Consider the following 22,639-nt stretch of genomic DNA (forward strand, 5'->3'; position numbering starts at 1 on the left):
AAGAAACATTTGAAGTCAGACGTTTAAATGTATTTGGCTAAGGTGTATGTAAACACACTTTATTTTAAGAATGGGAAATGTCAGAATAATAGTACAGAGAATGATTTATTTCAGATATTATATCTTTCATCACATTTCCAGTGGGTCAGAAGTTTATATTAGAGGTCGATCGATTAATCGGAATGGCCGATTAAATAGGGCTGATCGGAAATCGGTATTTTTGGGCGCCGATTTGCCGTAATTGTTTTTTTTTTTAACACCTTAATTTAAACTGTATTTAACTAGGCAATTCAGTTAAGAATACATTCTTATTTTCAATGACAGCCTAGGAACGAGGCAGAACGACAGATTTTTAACCTTGTCAGCTCGGGGGATCCAATCTTGCAAACCTGCAGTTAACTAGTCCAATGCTCTAACAACTGATTACATTGCACTCCATGAGGAGCCTGCCTGTTATGCAAATGCAATAAGCTAAGGTAAGTTGCTAGCTAGCATTAAACTTATCTTATAAAAATCAATCAATGACTGTCATTGCTCCAATGTGTACTTAACCATAAACATCAATGCCTTTCTTAAAATCAATACAAAGTATATATTTTTAAACCTGCATATTTAGCAAAAAAAAAATCCAGGTTAGCAGGCAATATTAACCAGGTGAAATTGTGTAATTTATCTTGCGTTCATTTCACGCAGAGTCAAGGTATATGCAACAGTTAAGGCCGCCTGGCTCTTTGCGAACTAATTTGCCGGAATTTTACGTAATTATGACATAACATTGAAGGTTGTGCAATGTAACAGGAATATTTAGACTCAAGGATGCCACTCGTTAGATAAAATACGGAACGTGTGTGTATGTGTGTGTAACGTGTGTGTGTGTATGATATATATATATATATTTGTATTTCCAAATAAATCGGAAGATTAATCGGTATCGGGTTTTTTTTGGGTCCTCCAATAATCGGTATCGGTAACGGCGTTGAAAAATCATAATCGGTCGACTTCTAGTTTACATACACTCAATTAGTAATTGGTAGCATTGCGTTTAAATAGTTTAACTTGGGTATAATGTTTTGGGTAGCCTTCTTACAAGCCTCCCACAAAACGTTGGGTGAATTGTGTCCCATTCCTCCTGACAGAGCTGGTGTAACTGAGTCAGGTTTATAGGTCTCCTTGCTCGCACACGCTTTTCCAGTTCTGCCCACAAACGCTCTGTAGGATTGAGGTCAGGGCTTTGTGATGGCCACTCCAATACCTTGACTTTGTTGTCCTTAAGCCTCTTTGCCACAACTTTGGAAGTATGCTTGGGGTCATTGTCCATTTAGAAGACCCATTTGCGACCAAGCTTTAACTTCCTGACTGATGTCTTGAGATGTTGCTTAAATATATCCACATAATTTTCATTCCTCATGAGGCCATCTATTTTGTGAAGTGCACTAGTCCCTCCTGCAGCAAAGCACCCCCACAACATGATGCTACCATCCCCATGCTTTACGGTTGGGATGGTGTTCTTCGGCTTGCAAGCCTCCCTTCAAAACATAATGATGGTCATTATGGCCAAGCAGTTTGTTTCATCAGACCAGAGGACATTTCTCCAAAAGTCCGATCTTTGTCCCCATGTGCAGTTGCAAACCGTAGTCTGGCTTTTTTTATGGCGGTTTTGGAGCAGTGGCTTCTTCCTTGCTGAGTGGCCTTTCAAGTTATGTCGATATAGGACTTATTTTGCTGTGGATATATATACTTTTGTACCTGTTTCCTCCAGCATCTTCACAAGGTCCTTTGCTGTTGTTCTGGGATTGATTTGCACTTTTCACACCAAAGTACGTTCATCTCTAGGAGACAGAATATGTCTCCTTCCTGAGTGGTATGACAGCTGTGTGGTCCCATGGTGTTTATATTTGCGTACTATTGTTTGTACAAACGAACGCGGTACCTTCAGGGGTTTGGAAATTGCTCGCAAGGATGAAACAGACTTGTGGAGGTCTACAATTTTTTTTCTTTTGATTTTCCCATGATGTCAAGCAAAGAGGCACTGAGTTTGAAGATAGGCCTTGAAATACATCCACAGGTACACCACCAATTGACTCAAATTATGTCAATTAGCCTATCAGAAGCTTCTAAAGCCATGACATAATTTTCTGGGATTTTCCAAGCTGTTTAAAGGTACAGTCAACTTAGTATATGTAAACTTCTGACCCACTGGAATTGTGATACAGTGAATTACAAGTGAAATAATCTGTCTGTAAAAAAATGTTGGAAAAATGACTTGTGTCATGCATCCGACTTGCCAAAACGATAGTTTGTTAACAAGAAATTTGTGGAGTGGTTAAAAAACAAGTTTTAATGACTCCAACCTAAGTGTATGTAAACTTCCGACTTCAACTGTATAACAAAATGTACAATGTGGACCCAGAGGATATCACTTGAAAGTATTTAATCACATTTGATCACATCAGAAGATCCTCCTCGCAATCTCCAAAATACAACAGCCACAGGTCAACTTTGTTTGGATGTCGTAAAGGACCATGCACAGAAACTGCCTCCCCAAAAAAGCTTCTCCCAAGTGGGTGTGACACCTACTCCCATTGCCTGCTGGATTGCTGCATTGCTGCTTGAATTCCACATGGCAAACTGTTTACCATCTGCTCTGGCCTGTCTCCCCCTGTCTGGTACAGGTACTCCTGCCACACTGCCCCCTCTCTTGCGAGGTTTCGCTCGCCTCCAGTACACACGCACTGTTGGGGCGAGTGACTCTGGACTTACAATGGCTAGCACCAAGTCGTTAATTTTTTTTCTTGTGCTTTTTGCCATTTGCCTCATGACTCCTGCGTGCTTTGTTGACTATGAACTTGCTTGTTTACCTAACTGTGGGACAGACTGTTTGTTCCCACACTCGGGACTCTGACTCTCTATTGGTTACACAGACTCTTGGCCTCCCATCCTATTCTAACCACCTCTTGCCGGCTTTGTATTCATGTTACCTGATGAAATTGCTGTACAATATGATCTTGTTGCCATCTAATGCACATTCAAATGTCATAAATGAACACTGCAGAGCTCTCCATGTCCTTTGCCATGCCCTGATTGTATTACTGCAGATGATATCTGGAAATGTGCATGCACACCCTGGCCCGTCTACTGTTGCTAGCCCCAATTCTGACTTGTGCTCTGATATCTGCTCTTGTAAAAGCCTGGGTTTTCTGCACTTTAACTTTTTAAGGGCTTTCAGGAACAAATATACACAGGCAGTTAGCTTTCCTAAGGCTAGCTTTTTCAAGCAGAAATTTGCATCCTGTAGCACAAACTCAAAAAAGTTCTGGGACACTGTAAAGTCCATGGAGAAAAAGAGCACCACCTCCCAGCTGCCCACTGCACTGAGGCTAGGAAACACTGTCACCACCGATAAATCCTCTATAATTGAGAATTTCAATAAGCATTTTTCTACGGCTGGCCATGCTTTCCACCTGGCTACCCCGGTCAACAGCCCTGCACTCCCCACGGCAACTTGCCCAAGCCTCCCCATTTCTCCTTCACCCAAATCCAGATAGTTGATGTTCCTAAAGAACTGCAAAACCTGGACCCCTACAAATCAGCCGGGCAAGACAACCTGGACCCTCTCTTTTTAAAGTTATCTGCTGAAATTGTTGCAACCCCTATTATTAGCCTGTTCAACATCATTCGTATCGTCTGAGATTCCCAAAATAGGAAAGCTGCCGCGGTCATCCCCCTCTTCAAAGGGGGAGACACTCTAGACCCAAATTGCTACAGACCTATATCTATCCTACCCTGCCTTTCTAAGGTCTTCGAAAGCCAAGTCAACAAACAGATTACCGACAACTTCGAATCCCACCGTTCTGACTTAGAATATGTGGACAACTACAAATACCTGGGTGTCTGGCTAGACTGTAAACTCTCCTTCCAGAATCACATTAAGCATCTCCAATCCAAAATTAAATCTAGAATCGCTTCCTATTTCTCAACAAAGCATCCTTCACTCATGCAGCCAAACATACCCTCGTAAAACTGACAATCCTACCGATCCTCGACTTCGGCGATGTCATCTATAAAATAGCCTCCAACACTCTACTCAACAAATTGGATGCAGTTTATCACAGTGCCATCCGTTTTGTCACCAAAGCCCCATATATTACCCACCACTGCGACCTGTACGCTCTTGTTGGCTGGCCATTGCTTCATAGTTGTCGTCAAACCCACTGGCTCCAGGTCATCTACAAGGCTCTGCTAGGTAAAGCCCCGTCTTATCTCAACTCACTGGTCACCATAGCAGCACCCACCCGTAGCACGAGCTACAGCAGGTATATCTCACTGGTCACCACCAAAGCAAATTCCTCCTCTGGCCGCCTCTCCTTCCAGTTCTCTGCTGCCAACGACTGGAACGAACTGCAAAAATCTCTGAAGCTTGAGACTCTTACCTGCCTCACTAAACTTTAAGCACCAGCTGTCAGAGCAGCTCACAGATCACTTCACCTGTACATAGCTCATCTGTAATTAGCCCAGCCAATCTACCTCATCCCCATACTGTATTTATTTATTTACCTTGCTCCTTCGCACCCAAGTATCTCTACTTGCACATTCATCTTCTGTACATTCTACCATTCCAGTGTTTAATTGCTACATTGTAATTACTTCGCCACCATAGCCTATTTATTACCTTACCTCTCTTATCCGACCTCATTTGCACATGCTGTATATAGATTTATCTACTGTATATTTGATTGTATATTTGTTTATTCCATGTGTAACTCTGTGTTGTAGTATGTGTCGTACTGCTTTGCTTTATCTTGGCCAGGTCACAGTTGCAAATGAGAACTTGTTCTCAACTAGCCTACCTGGTCAAATACAGGTGAAATAAAATAAATAAAAAAGGCTAGGGGGCAGTATTCGGAAGTTTGAATGACTGATGTGCCCAAAGTAAACTGCCTGTTACTCAGGTCCAGAAGCTAGGATATGCATATAATTGGTAGCAATGGAAAGAAAACACTCTGAAGTGTCTAAAACTGTTAAAATAATGTCTGTGAATATAACAGAACTGATATGGCAGGCGAAAACCTGAGGAGAATCCATCCAGATCTTTTTTTTGGAGGTCACAGGCCATTCCAATGCTTGTCTATGGGATATTCAAAGGAATTACTCCAAGATTGCAGTTCCCATGACTTCCACTAGATGTCAACAGTCTTTAGAAAGGGTTCCAGGCCTGTTTTTTGAAAAATGAGTTAGCAGTTGTAGTTTTTGAAGGTGTCTCTCATTAGGACTGTAGTCTTGTGGCGCACGTGGATGAGGGCGAGCACTTCAATATTTATCTCTGGTCTTGAACATACCACATTCCGTCTTAAATTTGATCATTTATTTACATATTAGGGCACCTGAGGATTGATTAGAAACATTGTTTGACTTGTTTGGACAGAGTTTACCGGTAACTTTTGGGATTCCTTTGTCTGCATGTTTAATGAGTGGAACAGGTGGATTACTGAATCAAACGCACCAACTAAACATACGATTTTGGGATATAAAGAAAGACTTTATCGAACAAAACGACCATTTGTCGTGTAGCTGGGACCCTTGGGATTGCAAACAGAGGAAGATCTTCAAAAGGTAAGTGATTTATTTTATCGCTATTTCTGATTTTTGTGACGCCTCTGCTGGTTTGAAAAATGTTTTTAAAGGCTGGTGTATGCGCTGTCCTCAGATAATCGCATGGTATGCTTTCGCCGTACAGCCTTTTTGAAATCTGACAACGCGGTTGGATTAACAAGTTGTTAAGCTTTTAATCAATGTAAGACACTTGTATTGTCATGAATGCTTAATATTACGATTTTTGTATTTTGAATTTCGCGCTCTGCAATTTCACAGGACGTTGTCGAGGTGGTGCGCTAGCGTCCCACCTAGCCCAAAGAGGTTTTAACACTAGAAGCTTATTACCAAAAATGTATGAATTAAAAGTGTGGGTTCACAGCTCCAATCCAGATGTGTTGATCATTACTGTGACGGGACTAAGAAAGAGTGTTTTGAACACTGATGTTAACCGTTCTGGTTATAATCTTTTCGGCAAGACAGATCTTTTAAAGATGGTGGAGTGGCAATCTTTACCAAGGAACACCTTCAGTGCTCAGTTGTCTCCACCAAGTCTGCCCCCAAATCGTTTGATTTGCTGGTTTTAAGCATTGTCATGACTTTTCCTCTTGGATGAGGATCATAGGCGCCAGATCCGCTCGGCACAGATAGGCAGATCTCCTCCCCCCTCTCTCTCCCAGCAGAGTTTTAATGATTTAACAACCGGATCTGAAATACTTTGCAGGAACTCTCTCTCCCACTCTGCAGAAACGGAAGTTAAAAATGCCTTTGTTTCCACAGAGAGAGACTTTGCAGTACTGTAACATAAAAAGGTTGGACATTGAGACAATATTCCTTACACAAAGAATGTGGGAATTGGTTGGGAAGGACATAAAGAACAATTATGTCAAATCAGTTGTTGTTTTGGGAGATCATTAAGGACGGTATAACCAAATTATGGTAACTCTACAAATGTATACGTCCCAGTTATCAGATTGACATCTAAATGTTGTGGAACTTATATGATTAAATATGAAACTATTTGTGAGAAGATTAAATTTAATTTTAGTCTTCTAAAGTTTTACCCAGTCAGTAACTACACCCACGTGAGCACAGACCATGTGGCAACGTCATGGAACCGCCCTCCAAGGAGGGGGCATAAAAGGACAGCTCACGAAATTCACATATAAACAGAGAATATGAGGACCATCCACACATTGAAATGGTTGGAATCGCTACAGACCAGCATACGGACGGTAAGCCAGACGTGTAAAATGGATAGACTCCGCATTAGACCAGTGACCGACAGCGTGAGCTGAAATGTACGAAATGGTTAGAAACTCTAAAACTTTCAACAGAGAAGAAGAAAATCACTTACAGACCAGAAAACGTGGAGACTCTTGAAGAAGAAGACTACACAGGAACATTTAGTATGCAGATGTTTATGCACGGTTAGCCTAAGAAACTTGACCGAAGACGAGAGACAAAGAACAATTTCCTCTCACCACTACTGGTATCTCTCTAGGGTATCTATTCTAAACAAACAGAGTGAAGAATAAGGCCTGCTGAACACCACGTGGTACACCTCTGGAAGATCCATTCTAACAGACACTCTGAGAACAACCTACTACAACTACAAAGGACATAGTGACCTGCGGTGGAGAACCAGAGACTTACACAACATTTTTCCGTGGTGCCCCTAGATTGCTAATGAGTTAATTGTTACACGAGTAATTAAAACAACGTAATAATTAAACATTGTCAATTGAATTGATAAACGAATCATCATCACATTAAAAATGGTACCAACGTCACGAGAGCATTAAACTTTCATATAGCTCTTTGTTGACTGTTACTGGGTGTTATCGTCCACCATCAGCACCGGCCTGTACTCTAAGTTCTCTCCTGGCCCCTTACATTAAGTCTGGATTTGACCTGCTAGGTGATGTAAACTGGGACACGCTTAAACAACTGACCAAGTGGTAAAGAAATGCGACTCCCTAAATCTTTCTCAGATTACATTGAAGGCAGCCACGGTGTGTCTTTTATTTAAGGCCAATTTCTATTTTGCCCTGTTTATCAAATGTGTTGGAATAAATTGCCAATATTCAACTGATTGGCTTTCTTGAAGTCTATAGTATTCTCTCTGGTATGCAATCTGGTTTCCGCTCAGGTTTTGGATGTGTCATTGCAACCTTAAAGGTCCTAAATTATGTCACCATTGCCCTTGATTCTAAGCAATATTGTGCAGCTATTTTTATTGACTTGGCCAAAGTCTTTGATACGGTAGACCATTAAATTCTTGTGGGCCGGCTAAGGAGTATTGGCGTCTCTGAGGGGTCTTTAGCCTGGTGCCTGCTGTCTCAGCAACTGCCTGTCACCAAGGGAGTATCCCAATGCTCGATCCTAGTCCCCACGCTCTTATCAATTTACATCAACATAGCTCAGGCAGTAGGAAGCTCTCTCATCCATGTATATGCAGATGATACAGTCTTATACTCAGCTGGTCCCTCCCCATTCTTAGTGTCCAAAAAGCTTTCTCTGCCCTTAACCTTGTTCTGAACACCTCCAAAACAAAGCTAATGTGGTTGGTAAGAGGAATGCCCCTCTCCCCACCGGTGTGATTACTACTTCTGAGGGTTTAAAGCTTGAGGTAGTCACCTCATACAAGTACTTGGGAGTATGGCTAGACGGTACACTGTCCTTCTCTCAGCACATATCAAAACTGCAGGCTAAGGTAAAATCTAGACTTAGTTTCCTCTACCGTAATCACTCCTCTTTCACCCCAGCTGCCAAACTAACCCTGATTCAGATGATCATCCTACCCATGCGAGGGTGCTCTCGAGCGGCTAGATGTGCTTTACCATTCGGCCATCAGATTTGCCACCAATGCTCCTTATAGGACACATCACTGCACTCTATACTCCTCTGTAAACTGGTCATCTATGTATACCAGTCGCAAGACCCACTGGTTGATGCTTATTTATAAAACCCTCCTAGACCTCACTTCCCCCTATCTGAGATACCTACTGCAGCCCTCAAACTCCACATACAACACCCATTCTGCCATTCACATTCTGTTAAAGTTCCCCAAAGCACACACATCCCTGGGTCGCTCCTCTTTTCAGATCGCTGCAGCTAGCAACTGGAACGAGCTGCAAAAAAACACTCAAACTGGACATTTTATCACCAACTCTTCATTAAAAGACTCAATCATGGACACTTACTGACAGTTGTGGCTGCTTCGCATGATTTATTGTTCAAATCAAAGGTTATTGGTCACCTTCACGTGTTTAGCAGATGTTATTGCGGGTGTAGCGAAATGCTTGTGTTTCTAGCTCCGACAGTACAGTAATATCTAACAAGTAATATCTAACAATTTCACAGCAATACACACAAATCTAAGTAAAGGAATGGAATTAAGAATATTTAAATATTTGGATGAGCAATGTCTGAGCGACATAGACTAAAGATACATTAGAATAGAATACAGTACATACATGATGAGTAATGAAAAATATGTAAACATTATTAAAGTAACTAGTGTTCCATTATTAAAGTTGCCAGTGATGTCAAGTCTATGTATATAGGGCAGTAGCCTCTAATGTGCTAGTGATGGCTATTTAACAGTCTGATGGCCTTGAGATAGAAGCTGTTTTTCAGTCTTTCAGTCCCAGCTTTGATGCACCTGTACTGACCTCGCCTTCTGGATGGCTAGGGTGGTTATTGTCCATGATGATCTATCTGGCCTTCCTGTGACATCGGGTGTTGTAGGTGTCCTGGAGGGCAGGTAGTTTGCCCTTGTGTTTTAGGTTATTGTTCAGCTGAAAGGTAAATTCATCTCCCAGGAAAGCACAATGAACAAGGTTTTACTCTATGATTTGGCCTGTGCTTAGCTCCATTCTGTTTCTTTTTTTTTATCCTGGAAAAACTCCCTTGTCCTTAATGATTACAAGCGTACCCATCACATGAGGCAGCCACCACTGTGCCTCAAACATAACACTTTGTATTCAGAACAAAAAGTTAATTGCTTTGCCACATTTATGCCAACATTACTTTAGTTCCTTGTTGCAAACAGGATGCTTGGAATATTGCTTTGGAATATTGTTCTTCTTCTTTTCACTCCGTCAATTAGGTTAGTATTGTGGAGTAACTACAATGTTGTTGATCCACCCTCATTGTTCTCCTATCACAGCCATTAAACTCAACTGTTTTAATGTCACCATTGGCCTCATGGTGAAATCCCTGAGCAGTTTCCTTCCCTTCCGGCAACAGAGTCAGGAAGGACGCCTGTATCTTTGTGAGACTGGGTGTATTGATAAAACATCCAAAGTTTAAGTAATAACTTCACTATGCTAAAAGGGATATTCAATGTCTTCTTTTTTTATTTTTACCCATCTACCCTTTAGGTGCCCTTCTTTGTGAGGCATTGGAAAACCTCCCTGGTCTTTCCGGTTGAATCTGTGTTTGAAATTCACTGTTCGACTGAGGGAGCTACAGAGAATTGTATGTGTGGAGTACAGAGACGAGGTAGTCATTCAAAAATCATGTTATTATTGAACACAGAGTGAGTCCACGTAACTTACTAAGCAAATTTTACTCCTGAACTTATTTAGGCTTGCCAGAAAAGGGTTGAATACTTACTGACTCCAAGACATTTTAGGTTTCATTTTGAACTAAATTGTACAAAAAAAGGTAAAACCTTATTCCAATTCGACATTATGGGATATTGTGTGTAGACCAGTGACACAAAATGCAGGTAGTAACAACAAAATGTGGAAAAAGTCGAGGGGTGTGAATACTTTCTGAAAGCACTGTATATGTCTATGGACACCACGCGACAAGCTCCACAAGAAGCGATAGGAGCGGGAAAAAGGTGCTTGTGCATTGATAAGTGTAACAGTATAACTTTAGACCGTCCCCTCGCCCATACCCGGGCACGAACCAGGGACCCTCTGCACACATCAACAACAGTCACCCACGAAGCATCGTTACCCATCGCTCCACAAAAGCCGCGGCCCTTGCAGAGCAAGGGGAACTACTACTTCAAGGTCTCAGAGCAAGTGACGTCACCGATTGAAACGCTATTTAGCGCGCACCGCTAACTAAGCTAGCCGTTTCACATCCGTTACATAAGCACCAAAGACAGCATTAACAATAATTAATAAAATAACGTCAACACTTTTAAAGGCTTATTTTACACCACAGCCTGCTGAATTTGCAAAATTACTTTTTTCATTTTGATTGAGGCACAAATTAAAAAGTGGCACTGTCTCACCCATGGATTGATGTTTCAGCATTGAAGAGTTCGGCATTCGACCAGCCATGTGTCAAATCAAACAGTATTGGTCACATACACATGGTTAGCAGATGTTATTGCGAGTCTAGCGAAATGCTTATGATTCTAGATCCGACAGTGCAGCAGTATCTAACAGGTAATATCTAACAATCCCACAACAAAACCTAATATCTAACAAGTTCCACAACAAAACCTAATACACACAATCTAGTAAAGGAATGGGATAAGAATATTTAAATATACAATATATGGATGAGCAGTGAGAGCGGCTAAGATGCAATAGATAGTGTAGAAAACAGTAAATACATGTGAGATAAGTAATGCGAGATATGTAAACATTCCTAAAGTGGATTTATTAAAGTGACTAGTGTTCCATTTCTTAAAGTGGCCAATGATATCAAGTCTGTAGGTAGGCAGCCGCCTCTCTGTGCTCGTGGTGGCTGTTTAACAATCTGATGGCCTTGAGATTGAAAAACATCTTCTATCTCTCGGGTCCCAGCTTTGACGCACCTGTACGGACCTCGCCTTCTGGATGGAAGCGGGGTGAACAGGCAGTGGCTCGGGTGGTTGTCCTTTTTTGCCTTCCTGTGAACTCGGGTGTTGTAGGTGTACTGAAAGGCAGGTAGTTTTCCCCCGGTGATGCGATGTGCAGACTGCACCAGCCCTGCGGTTGTGAGCGGTGCAGTTGCCGTACCAGGCGGTGATACAGCCCGACAGGATGCTCTCGATTGTGCACCTGTAAAAGTTAGTGAGTGTTTTCGGCCTCCTGAGGTTGAAGAGGCGCTGTTGCACCTTCTTCACCACGCTGTCTGTGTGCGTAGACCATTTAATTTTGTCGGTGATATGTACACCGAGAAACTTAAAACTTTCCACCTTCTCCACTGCTGTCTTGTCGGTGTGGATAGGGGGGTGCTCCCTCAGCTGTTTCCTGAAGTCCCTTGATCATCTCTTTCGTTTTGCTGATATTGAGTGGCAGGTTATTTTCCTGACGGAGGGCCTTCACCTCCTCCCTGTAGGCTGTCTCGTCGTTGTTGGTAATTAAGCCTACCACTGCTGTGTCGTCTGATGATTGAGTTGGAGGCGTGCATGGCCACACAGTCATGAGTTTACAGGGAGTACAGGAGGAGGCTGTGAACGCACCCTTGTGGGGCCCCAGTGTTGAGGATCAGTGGAGTGGAGATGTTGTTTCCTACCTTCACCACCTGGGGGTGGCCCGTCAAAAAGTCCAGGATCCAGTTGCACAGGGAGGGGTCAAGACCCAGGGACTTGAGCTTAATGATGAGTTTGGAGGGTACTATGGTGTTGAATGCTGAGCTGTAGTCAATGAACAGCATTCTTACATAGGTATTCCTCTTGTCCATATCGGATAGGGCAGTGTGCATTGTGATGGCGATTGCATCGTCTGTGGACCTATTGGGGCTGTAATCAAATTGAAGTGGGTCTAGGGTGACAGGTAGGGTGAAGGTGATATGGTGGCCATCTTGAAGCATGTGGGGACAGCAGTCTGGGATAAGGAGAGAATATGTCTGTAAACATACCAGCCAGCTGGTCTGCGCATGCTCTGAGGACGTGGCTAGGGATGCTGTCTGGGCCGGCAGCCTTGTGAGGGTTAACACGTTTAAATGTTAAATGTCACCTCGACCACGGAGAAGGAGAGACCACAGTCCGTGGTAGCGGTTCGTGTCTGTGGCACTGTATTGTCTTCAAAGCGGGCGAAGAAGGTGTTTAGCTTGTCTGGAAGCAAGACGTCGATGTCCGCGACAGGGCTGGTTTTCTTTTTGTAATCCGTGATTGTCCGTAGACCCTGCCACGTACGTCTCGTGTCTGAGCCGTTGAATTGCGACTCCACTTTGTCTCTATACTGACACTTTGCTTGTTTGATTGCCTAACAGAGGAAATAACTACAGTGTTTGTATTCGGCCATATTCCCAGTCACCTTGCCATGATTAAATGTGGTGGTACGTGCTTTCAGTTTTGCGCTGATTTCGTTTGATTTTCCCATGATGTCAAGCAAAGAGGCACTGAGTTTGAAGGTAGGCATTGAAATACATCCACATGTACACCTCCAATTGACTCAAATTATGTCAATTAGCCTATCAGAAGCTTCTGAAGCCATCTTCTTCTGGAATTTTCCAAGCTGCTTAAATCCACAGTCAACTTAGTGTATGTAAACTTCTGACCCACTGGAATTGTGATACAGTGAATTATAAGTGAAATAATCTGTCTGTAAACAATTGTTGGAAAAATGTATTGTGTCATGCACAAAGTAGATGTGCTAATCGACTTGCCAAAACTATAGTTTGTTAACAAGAAATTTGTGGAGTGGTTGAAAAACGTGTTTTAATGACTCCAACATAAGTGTATGTAAATTTACGACTCAGCTGTACATAGAATTGAAATCACTGGCCACTTTAATAATTGGAACACTTGGAACACACACTAATGTTTACATATTTTGCACTACTCATCTCATACATATATACTGTATTCTATTCTACTGCATTTTAGTCTATGCCGCTCCGACATTGCACGTCCAAATATTTATATTCTTAATTCCATTCCTTTACTTAAATTTGTGTGTATTGTTGTGAAATTGTTAGATATTACTTGTTAGATACTACTGCACTATTGGAGCTCGAAACACAAGCATTTCGCTACACCCGCAATAACATCTGCTAAACGTGTATGTGACCAATAAAATTTGATGTATATATTTCTAACATACAGACCAGCCTAGGTAGCCCTTTGGCCTTCCCTGTTTCGTAATGAACACAGCCCAGTCGGCTTGGCTGTGAATAGGCCTTAGCTTCCTGTCCCTGTTTGACACCCGTGGTCTAGTAAATCACCAATCTGGACTGTTAGCAGTGTCCTCAAGAAAGCAAAAATCAAATATTTCAACAGCTCTCACAAATGGCATTGTCGAGGCCTGGCTTGTTAGTGCCATCCAAATATTGATGAGTGTAATGAATAGCACTGTGATGGTCATGGAAGTTTGGATGATGGTTATTGGCCTGCCTGATAACCGTTCGAATAGAAAAAAATAAAGAAAAACAGGTTCTCCTCTCCTCCACTCTCACGTGCATGTGCTGCCATAGAAATAGAATTAATAGAATTTGGCATCCCCATTGAAGTCAATGATGTCATAATGGGTGGACTGGCGGCCATTGTGAGCGTACCCATAGGAGCAAAGCAGGAAGTAGAGCAGTAAGTGTACCCATTAATATGCACTGAAATTATGTTAATGAATTCCTTCGAAATAATTTGAATGAACATTCTAAATTACCATGGAAATGATTGCAATACAATAACAGACAGCCATTCTGAGTGTACTCAGTTTACCAGTCAAATTTCCAGGGTTAGAGGTTCCAAGCCCGTTCTATTCATTCTATTTCTAGTTCACATTTCAAGTGCACAAATGCCCATTCATCCTGCCCTGAGTGAGCTGTTCATTCCACATATGGCGGTTATTTTATTTTCATCACAGTCTTCATCCATAACCGTCAGTTACACGGTTATACGGTAATTGTGCCAGTGACATTCACCAGATGCAACTTCGGTTCGGTTAATTTTTTTCTCTAAACCCATTTCTAAATGTGAGAAATAATTAAAGACAATCCTTCCAGATTTTTTTGTTTGTTGTTTACAAATATAAAATGGAGTAGCCCAGAGGGGTATGTACTTACCTCTGTACACGCGATGGAGGGGCAAAGACACCATGTTTGGGAGGACAGCTGAAGTAGTTCACCCCGCCAACCGAGCCATCGTTCTTCCCGCTGGGCTTGTCCAGCTCGATCCCCAGCCAGAACCCTGAGGGACAGATGGATAGATAGAAAAAGAGGCGGACAGATAGTCAAAGTCAAACCATGATTAGAGCAGTTTCTCAAGGCCAGCTTCTCGAGGCCATCAATCAGCTTCTCGAGGCCATCCATTTTATTATTTTGCTTGGCAAGTCAGTTAAGAACAAATTCTTATTTACAATGTCGGCCTACCAGGGAACAGTGGGTTAACTGCCTTGTTCAGGGGCTGAACGACAGATTTTTACCTTGTCAGCTCAGAGATTCGATCCAGCAACCTTTCAGTTACTGGCCCAACACTCTAACCACTAGGCTACTGCTGCCCCTTCAATATTTGCATTCAATACTTGATTGCAAATATCACAATGCAAAACAAGGGTAAGTGCATTCATGTAGAAGAAACTCTTGCATTCTGTGTCTACAATAACCAATGTAGTCACATTCTTAAACAACTGTCTTCTACAAGATTCAGCAGCTTGATGTATTCCAATGGATGACGTTAAGGACCAATGGAAATTTACTGTGGGGGGTGGGGAGGGGGGGTTGGGGAGAGTAGCGCGTTTTTCCCTGGTTTACAATTGCTCTTCTAATCATATCTTCCCTATAAACAATGGCTTAACTTACTTCTGATTTTACCCTAATAAAAAGTTTAGAAACGTTTGGTATGGTGTGGCTATTATTAAACTTTAGCAGGCCTATGATATGAAGGCAGTTTGTCCCTGAGTACCAACTGACTCCGACAGCTGAACTTGAGCTGAGGAAGACTGTTTCCGGCCTACCAGAGTAACTACTACAATGCCTTATACAAATAATTCAGATTGAAAATGAACGAATGACCTTCCTTTGTACGTCTATATCTGTATTACAGACGCAGTAGCCATCGGTGTCGTAGCATGCCACCAGCAAATCTCTATCCCTCTGGGGTTAGGCCTAAGCTTATCTTCTATTCATCTTCTATGAGAGAGTACCAGTTAAAAGTTAGGACACACCTACCCATTCCAGGGCTTTCCTTTATTTTTTACATTTTTTACATTGTAGAATAATAGCGAAGACATCAGAACTATGAAATAACAAATGGAATCATGAAGTAACCAAAAAAAAAAAGTGTCATGCAAATCAAAATACACTACCGTTCAAAAGTTTGGGGTCACTTAGAAATGTCCTCGTTTTTGAAAGAAAAGCAAAAAATGATTCCATTAAAATAACATCAAATTGATCAGAAATACAGTGAAGACATTGTAATGTTGTAAACGACTATTGTAGCTGGAAACGGATGATTTTTTATGGAATATCTACATAGGCGTACAGAGGCCCATTATTAGCAACACCACTTCTGTGTTCCAATGGAATGTTGTGTTCACTAATGCAAGTTTATAATTTTAAATGGCTAATTCATCATTAGAAAACTCTTTAGCAATTATGTTAGCACAGTTGAAAACTGTTGTCCTGATTAAAGAAGCAATAAAACTGTTCTTCTTTAGACTAGTTGAGTATCTGGCACATCAGCATCTGTGGGTTTGATTACAGGCTCAAAATAGCCAGAAACAAATAACTTTCTTCTGAAACTCATCAGTCTATAATTCTTCTGAGAAATTAAGGCTATTCCATGTGAGAAATTGCAAAGAAAAGCATTCCAGGTGAAGCTGTTTGAAAGAATGCAAAGCTGTCATCAAGGCAAAGGTCATCAAGGCAAAGGATGGCTACTTTAAAGAATGTAAAACGTTGTTTAACACGTTTTTGTTAACTACATGGTTCCATATGTGTTATTTCATAGTTTATGTCTTCACTATTATTCTACAATGTAGAAAAACCCTTGAATGAGTAGGTGTGTGCAAACTTTTGACTGCTACTGTTGACAGTTGTGTGCCTTTCCAAATCATGTCCAATAAATTGAATTTACCAGAGGTGGACTCCAATCAAGATGTAGAAACATATTAAGGATAATCAGTGGAAACTAGATGCACCTCAGTTTCAAGTCTCATAGCAAAGGGTCTGAATACTTATGTGAAAAAAGTAATTTTTTTTAAATATAATTTTGCAAAAATGTTTTTGCTTCGTCATCATGGGGTATTGTGTGTAGATTGATATGGATTTTTTTTTTTTCAAATCCATTTTAGAATAAGGTTGTAACCTAACAAAATGTTGAAAAAGTCAAGGGGTCTGAATACTTTGAATGCACAGTATATACAGTAGCAGTCAAAGGTTTGAACACACCTACTCATTCCAGGGTTTTCCCTTAGTTTGACTATTTTCTACATTGTATAATTAATAGAAGACTTCAAAACTATGAAAGAGTGGCAAAGAGGGACTTGCAATTAATTGCAATTCATCTGATCACTCTTCATAACATTCTGGAGTATATGCAAATTACCATCATACAAACTGAGGCAGACTTTGTGAAAATTAATATGTGTGTCATTCTCAAAACTTTTGGCCACGACTGAATGTTGTGTAGTAAGATTTTATGTAACTCATCTTAATAACTTGGTGTATTTACCCCCCTTACTTTCGCCTACAGTTCTGACTTGGTGGTGCACATGCAGCCTATAACCTGTTATAGAGAAATGTAATCATCGAATAATGCAAGAGCTTTCATTGTCTGCTTATATGGCCTCTTTATTTATCCTACGGTTCTGACTTGGTGTACAGGGAGAACGCAGTAAGAATGGCCCATGATCTGAATTCTGTGCCTATAACAGGTAGCTATATCGATTACTCGCACATTAATATTTTAATCGAAATTACTGCTTGCCTCATACACTCATCGTTCCCTTATGCCAAAGTTTGTACATTCCAATTGTTATATTGCTTATATAGGTCTCGCTCATTAGTACAGTATCTTAATCATTTTAGATAATGTTGGAATGATTTCATTGTTTTGCTTACTTTATATCTAGCTCATGTGCTTTTCTTCACAAGGAGGAGATACTAAATAACGTTGTTGGGTCTTTAAACCATGTTTGCCAGTGACAGTCTCTTCTCAATCAAATAGTTTTCTCAACAACATCATCAACGCACTATCATGGTACAAACATAACAAGACAGTGGTGAAGAGGGCACAACAAAACCTTTTCCCCCTCAGGAGACAGAAAAGATTTGGCATGGGTCCCCAGATCCTCAAAAGGTTCTACAGCTGCACCAGAGAGCATGGTTGCATCACCGCCTGGTATGGCAACTGCTCGGCATCTGACCGTAAGGCACTACAGAGGGTAGTGCGAACGGCCCAGTACATCACTGGGGCCAAGCTTCATGCCATCCAGAACCTATAAAATAGCGGTGTCAGAGGAAAGCCCATAAAATTGTCAGAGACTCCAGTCAACCAAGTTACAGACTGTTTTCTCTACCACCGCACGGCAAGCAGTACCAGAGCGCCAAGTCTAGGACCAAAAGGCTCCTCAACAGCTTCTACCCCCAATCCATAAGACTGCTAAACAATTCATAAAAATCGCCACCAGACTATTTACATTGCCCCCCCGCTCTCCCCTTTTGTACACTGTTGCTACTCGCTGTTGGTTTGTTATCTATGCATAGTCACTTTTCCCCCACCTACATGTACAGATGACCTCAACTAGCCTGTACCCCTGCACACTGACTCGGTACCGGTGCCTCCTGTATATAACCTCGTTATTGTGTTACTTTTTATTATTACATTTTATTTTAGTCTACTTGGTAAATATTTTCTTCTTGAACTGCACTGTTGGTTAAGGGCTTGTAAGTAAGCATTTCACGGTAAAGTATACACTTGTTGTATTCGGCGCATGTGACAGTTGGATTTTGATTTTACTTAATAGACCCATGTAATTCCAGTTGATATTGCAAGGATTGTTTTGTTTGAGCAATGTGCTGTCTGTGCGTCGGTATATTGCATAAAAAAGTGGATGCTCGTGATTGTATTTTCCCTTCTTTTAAGACCAAATAGGCATAATGAAATAATACAATGTTGTGCAGTGGATTTAATGGCAAAAAAATATTTGAAAAATATTGGTTGAGTTTGCCCCACCAAGTTAAACATGTCAAAATTGCCATTGTTAACGACATTTGGAGATTGTCAAGCCAAGCCTTCGATACTGGGTAAGCCTACAACGTAGGGAGGGATGTACAGTTGAGGTCGGAAGTTTACATACACCTTATCCAAAAACATTTAAAAACTCAGTTTTTCACAATTCCTGACATTTAATCCAAGTAAATATTCCCAGTCTTAGGTCAGTTAAGATCACAACTTTATTTAAAAAATGTGAAATGTCAGAATGATAGTGGAGAGAATTATTTATTTCAGCTTTTGTTTCTTTCATCACATTCCCAGTGGGTCAGAAGTTTACATACACTCCATTAGTATTTGGTAGCATTACCTTTAAATTGTTTTACTTGGGTCAAACATTTCGGGTAGCCTTCCACAAGCTTCCCACAATAAGTTGGGTGAAAGTTGGCCCATTCCTCCTGACAGAGCTGGTGTAACTGAGTTAGGTTTGTAGGCCTCCTTCCTCGCACGCGCTTTTTCAGTTCTGCCCACAAATGTTCTATAGGATTGTGGTCAGGGCTTTGTGATGGCCACTCCAACTCCTTGACTTTGTTGTCCTTAAGCCTCTTTGCCACAACTTTGGAAGTATGCTTGGGGTCATTGTCCATTTGGAAGACCCATTTGCAACCAAGCTTTAACTTCCTGACTGATGTCTTGAGATGTTAATTTTCATTCCTCATGAGGCCATCTGTTTTGTGAAGTGCACCAGTCCCTCCAGCAGCAAAGCACCCTCACAACATGATGCTGCCACCCCCGTGCTTCACGGTTGGGGTGGTGTTCTTTGGCTTGCAAGCCTCCCCTTTTTCCTCCACAACATAATGATGGCCATTATGGCCAAACCGTTCTATTTTTGTTTCATCAGACCAGAGAACATTTCTTCAAAAAGTACGATCTTTGTCCCCGTGTGCAGTTATAAACCGTAGTCTGACAATTTTTATGCTGGTTTTGGAGCAGTGGCTTCTTCCTTGCTGAGCGGCCTTTCAGGTTACGTCGATTTAGTACTAGTTTTACAGTGGATACAGATACATCTGTACCGGTTTCCTCCAGCATCTTCACAAGGTGTAAGACTGTCTTCGGGTGAAAGAGAGGAGGACCAAAATGCAGCGTGATGATAATCCATATTTTAATGGGATACTTAAAAAACGAACAAAACAATAAAACCGACAAAATCAACGAAGACAAAACAGTCCCGTAACGTAAACACTAACACATAGGAACACTGGTAACAGGAACAATCACCCACAAAATACCCAAAGAATATGGCTGACTAAATATGGTTCGCAATCAGAGACAACGATAGACAGCTGCCTCTAATTGAGTACCAATCTAGTCAACCATAGACTTACAAAAACATCTAGATAGGGTACACCCCCATAAACATACAAAACCCCTAGACAAGACAAAAACACATACATCACCCATGTCACACCCTGACCTAACCAACATAACAAAGAAAACAAAGAATACTAAGGTCAGGGTGTGACACAAGGTCCTTTGCTGTTGTTCTGGGAATGATTTGCACTTTTCGCACCAAAGTACGCTCATGTCTAGGCGACAGAACGGGTCTCCTTCCTAAGCGGTATGACAGCTGCGTGGTCCCATGGTGTTTATACTTGAGTAATATTGTTTGTACAGATGAACGTGGTACCTTCAGGCATTTGGAAATTGGATGAACCAGAAATGTGGAGGTCTACAATTGTTTTCCTGAGGTCTTGGCTGATTTATTTTGATTTTCCCATGATGTCAAGCAAAAAGGCACTGCGTTTGAAGGTAGGCCTTGAAATACAGTGCCTTGCGAAAGTATTCGGCCCCCTTGAACTTTGCGACCTTTTGCCACATTTCAGGCTTCAAACATAAAGATATAAAACTGTATTTTTTTGTGAAGAATCAACAACAAGTGGGACACAATCATGAAGTGGAACGACATTTATTGGATATTTCAAACTTTTTTAACAAATCAAAAACTGAAAAATTGGGCGTGCAAAAATTATTCAGCCCCTTTACTTTCAGTGCAGCAAACTCTCTCCAGAAGTTCAGTGAGGATCTCTGAATGATCCAATGTTGACCTAAATGACTAATGATGATAAATACAATCCACCTGTGTGTAATCAAGTCTCGTATAAATGCACCTGCACTGTGATAGTCTCAGAGGTCCGTTAAAAGCGCAGAGAGCATCATGAAGAACAAGGAACACACCAGGCAGGTCCGAGATACTGTTGTGAAGAGGTTTAAAGCCGGATTTGGATACAAAAAGATTTCCCAAGCTTTAAACATCCCAAGGAGCACTGTGCAAGCGATAATATTGAAATGGAAGGAGTATCAGACCACTGCAAATCTACCAAGACCTGGCCGTCCCTCTAAACTTTCAGCTCATACAAGGAGAAGACTGATCAGAGATGCAGCCAAGAGGCCCATGATCACTCTGGATGAACTGCAGAGATCTACAGCTGAGGTGGGAGACTCTGTCCATAGGACAACAATCAGTCGTATATTGCACAAATCTGGCCTTTATGGAAGAGTGGCAAGATGAAAGCCATTTCTTAAAGATATCCATAGAAAGTGTCATTTAAAGTTTGCCACAAGCCACCTGGGAGACACACAAACATGTGGAAGAAGGTGTTCTGGTCAGATGAAACCAAAATTGAACTTTTTGGCAACAATGCAAAACGTTATGTTTGGCGTAAAAGCAACACAGCGCATCACCCTGAACAACACCATCCCCACTGTCAAACATGGTGGTGGCAGCATCATGGTTTGGGCCTGCTTTTCTTCAGCAGGGACAGGGAAGACGGTTAAAATTGATGGGAAGATGGATGGAGCCAAATACAGGACCATTCTGGAAGAAAACCTGATGGAGTCTGCAAAAGACCTGAGACTGGGACGGAGATTTGTCTTCCAACAAGACAATGATCCAAAACCAAAATCTACAATGGAATGTTTCAAAAATAAACATATCCAGGTGTTAGAATGGCCAAGTCAAAGTCCAGACCTGAATCCAATCGAGAATCTGTGGAAAGAACTGAAAACTGCTGCAAATGGCTCCATCCAACCTCACTGAGCTCGAGCTGTTTTGCAAGGAGGAATGGGAAAAATGTCAGTCTCTCGATGTGCAAAACTGATAGACATACCCCAAGCGACTTACAGCTGTAATCGCAGCAAAAGGTGGCGCTACAAAGTATTAACTTAAGGGGGCTGAATAATTTTGCACGGCCAATTTTTCAGTTTTTGATTTGTTAAAAAGTTTGAAATATCCAATAAATGTTGTTCCACTTCATGATTGTGTCCCACTTGTTGTTGATTCTTCACAAAAAAAAATACAGTTTTATATCTTTATGTTTGAAGCCTGAAACGTGGCAAAAGTTCGCAAAGTTCAAGGGGGCCGAATACTTTCGCAAGGCACTGTACACCTCCAATTGACTGAAATTATGTCAATTAGCCTATCAGAAGCTTCTAAAACCATGACATCATTTTCTGGGATTTTCCAAGCTGTTTAAAGGCACAGTCAACTAAGTGTATGTAAGCTTCTGATCCACTGAAATTGTGATACAGTGAATTATAAGTGAAATAATCTGTAAACAATTGTTGGAAAAATGACTTGTGTCATGGACAAAGTAGATGTCCTAACCAACTTGCCAAAACTATAGTTTGTTAACATGAAATTTGTGGAGTGGTTGAAAAACGAGTTTTAATGACTCCAACCTAAGTGTATGTAAACTTCTGACTTCAACTGTATATCTCCCTCACTAACGTTAAGCATCAGCTGTGAGAGCAGCTTACCGATCGCTACAACTGTACACAGCCCATCTATAAATAGCCCATCCAACCAACCACATACCTCATTCCATTATTTGTTATTTTTCTGCTCTTCTGCACACCAGTATTCTACTTGCACATCTACCACTCAAGTTTTCATTGCTAAATTGTAATTACTTCGCCACTATGGCCTTACCTATTGCCTTA

The 22,639-nt window shown here is 41.3% G+C and overlaps 1 protein-coding gene across 5 annotated transcripts in view; it reads right to left on the reverse strand.

Moving 5' to 3' along the window:
* The window catches only part of LOC112256430 (CAP-Gly domain-containing linker protein 4), an 86,192-nt gene that overhangs the window by 10,051 nt on the left and 53,502 nt on the right, over nucleotides 1-22,639 (reverse strand). For all 5 annotated transcript variants that reach the window (XM_042325568.1, XM_024429693.2, XM_042325571.1 and 2 more), the window contains exon 12: nucleotides 14,551-14,674. In XM_042325568.1, the coding sequence (XP_042181502.1) occupies nucleotides 14,551-14,674 (124 nt within the window). The remainder of the gene's footprint in view (nucleotides 1-14,550; nucleotides 14,675-22,639) is intronic.

Source organism: Oncorhynchus tshawytscha, linkage group LG08 (genome assembly GCF_018296145.1).
Source record: "Oncorhynchus tshawytscha isolate Ot180627B linkage group LG08, Otsh_v2.0, whole genome shotgun sequence".
Lineage (NCBI taxonomy): Eukaryota > Metazoa > Chordata > Actinopteri > Salmoniformes > Salmonidae > Oncorhynchus > Oncorhynchus tshawytscha.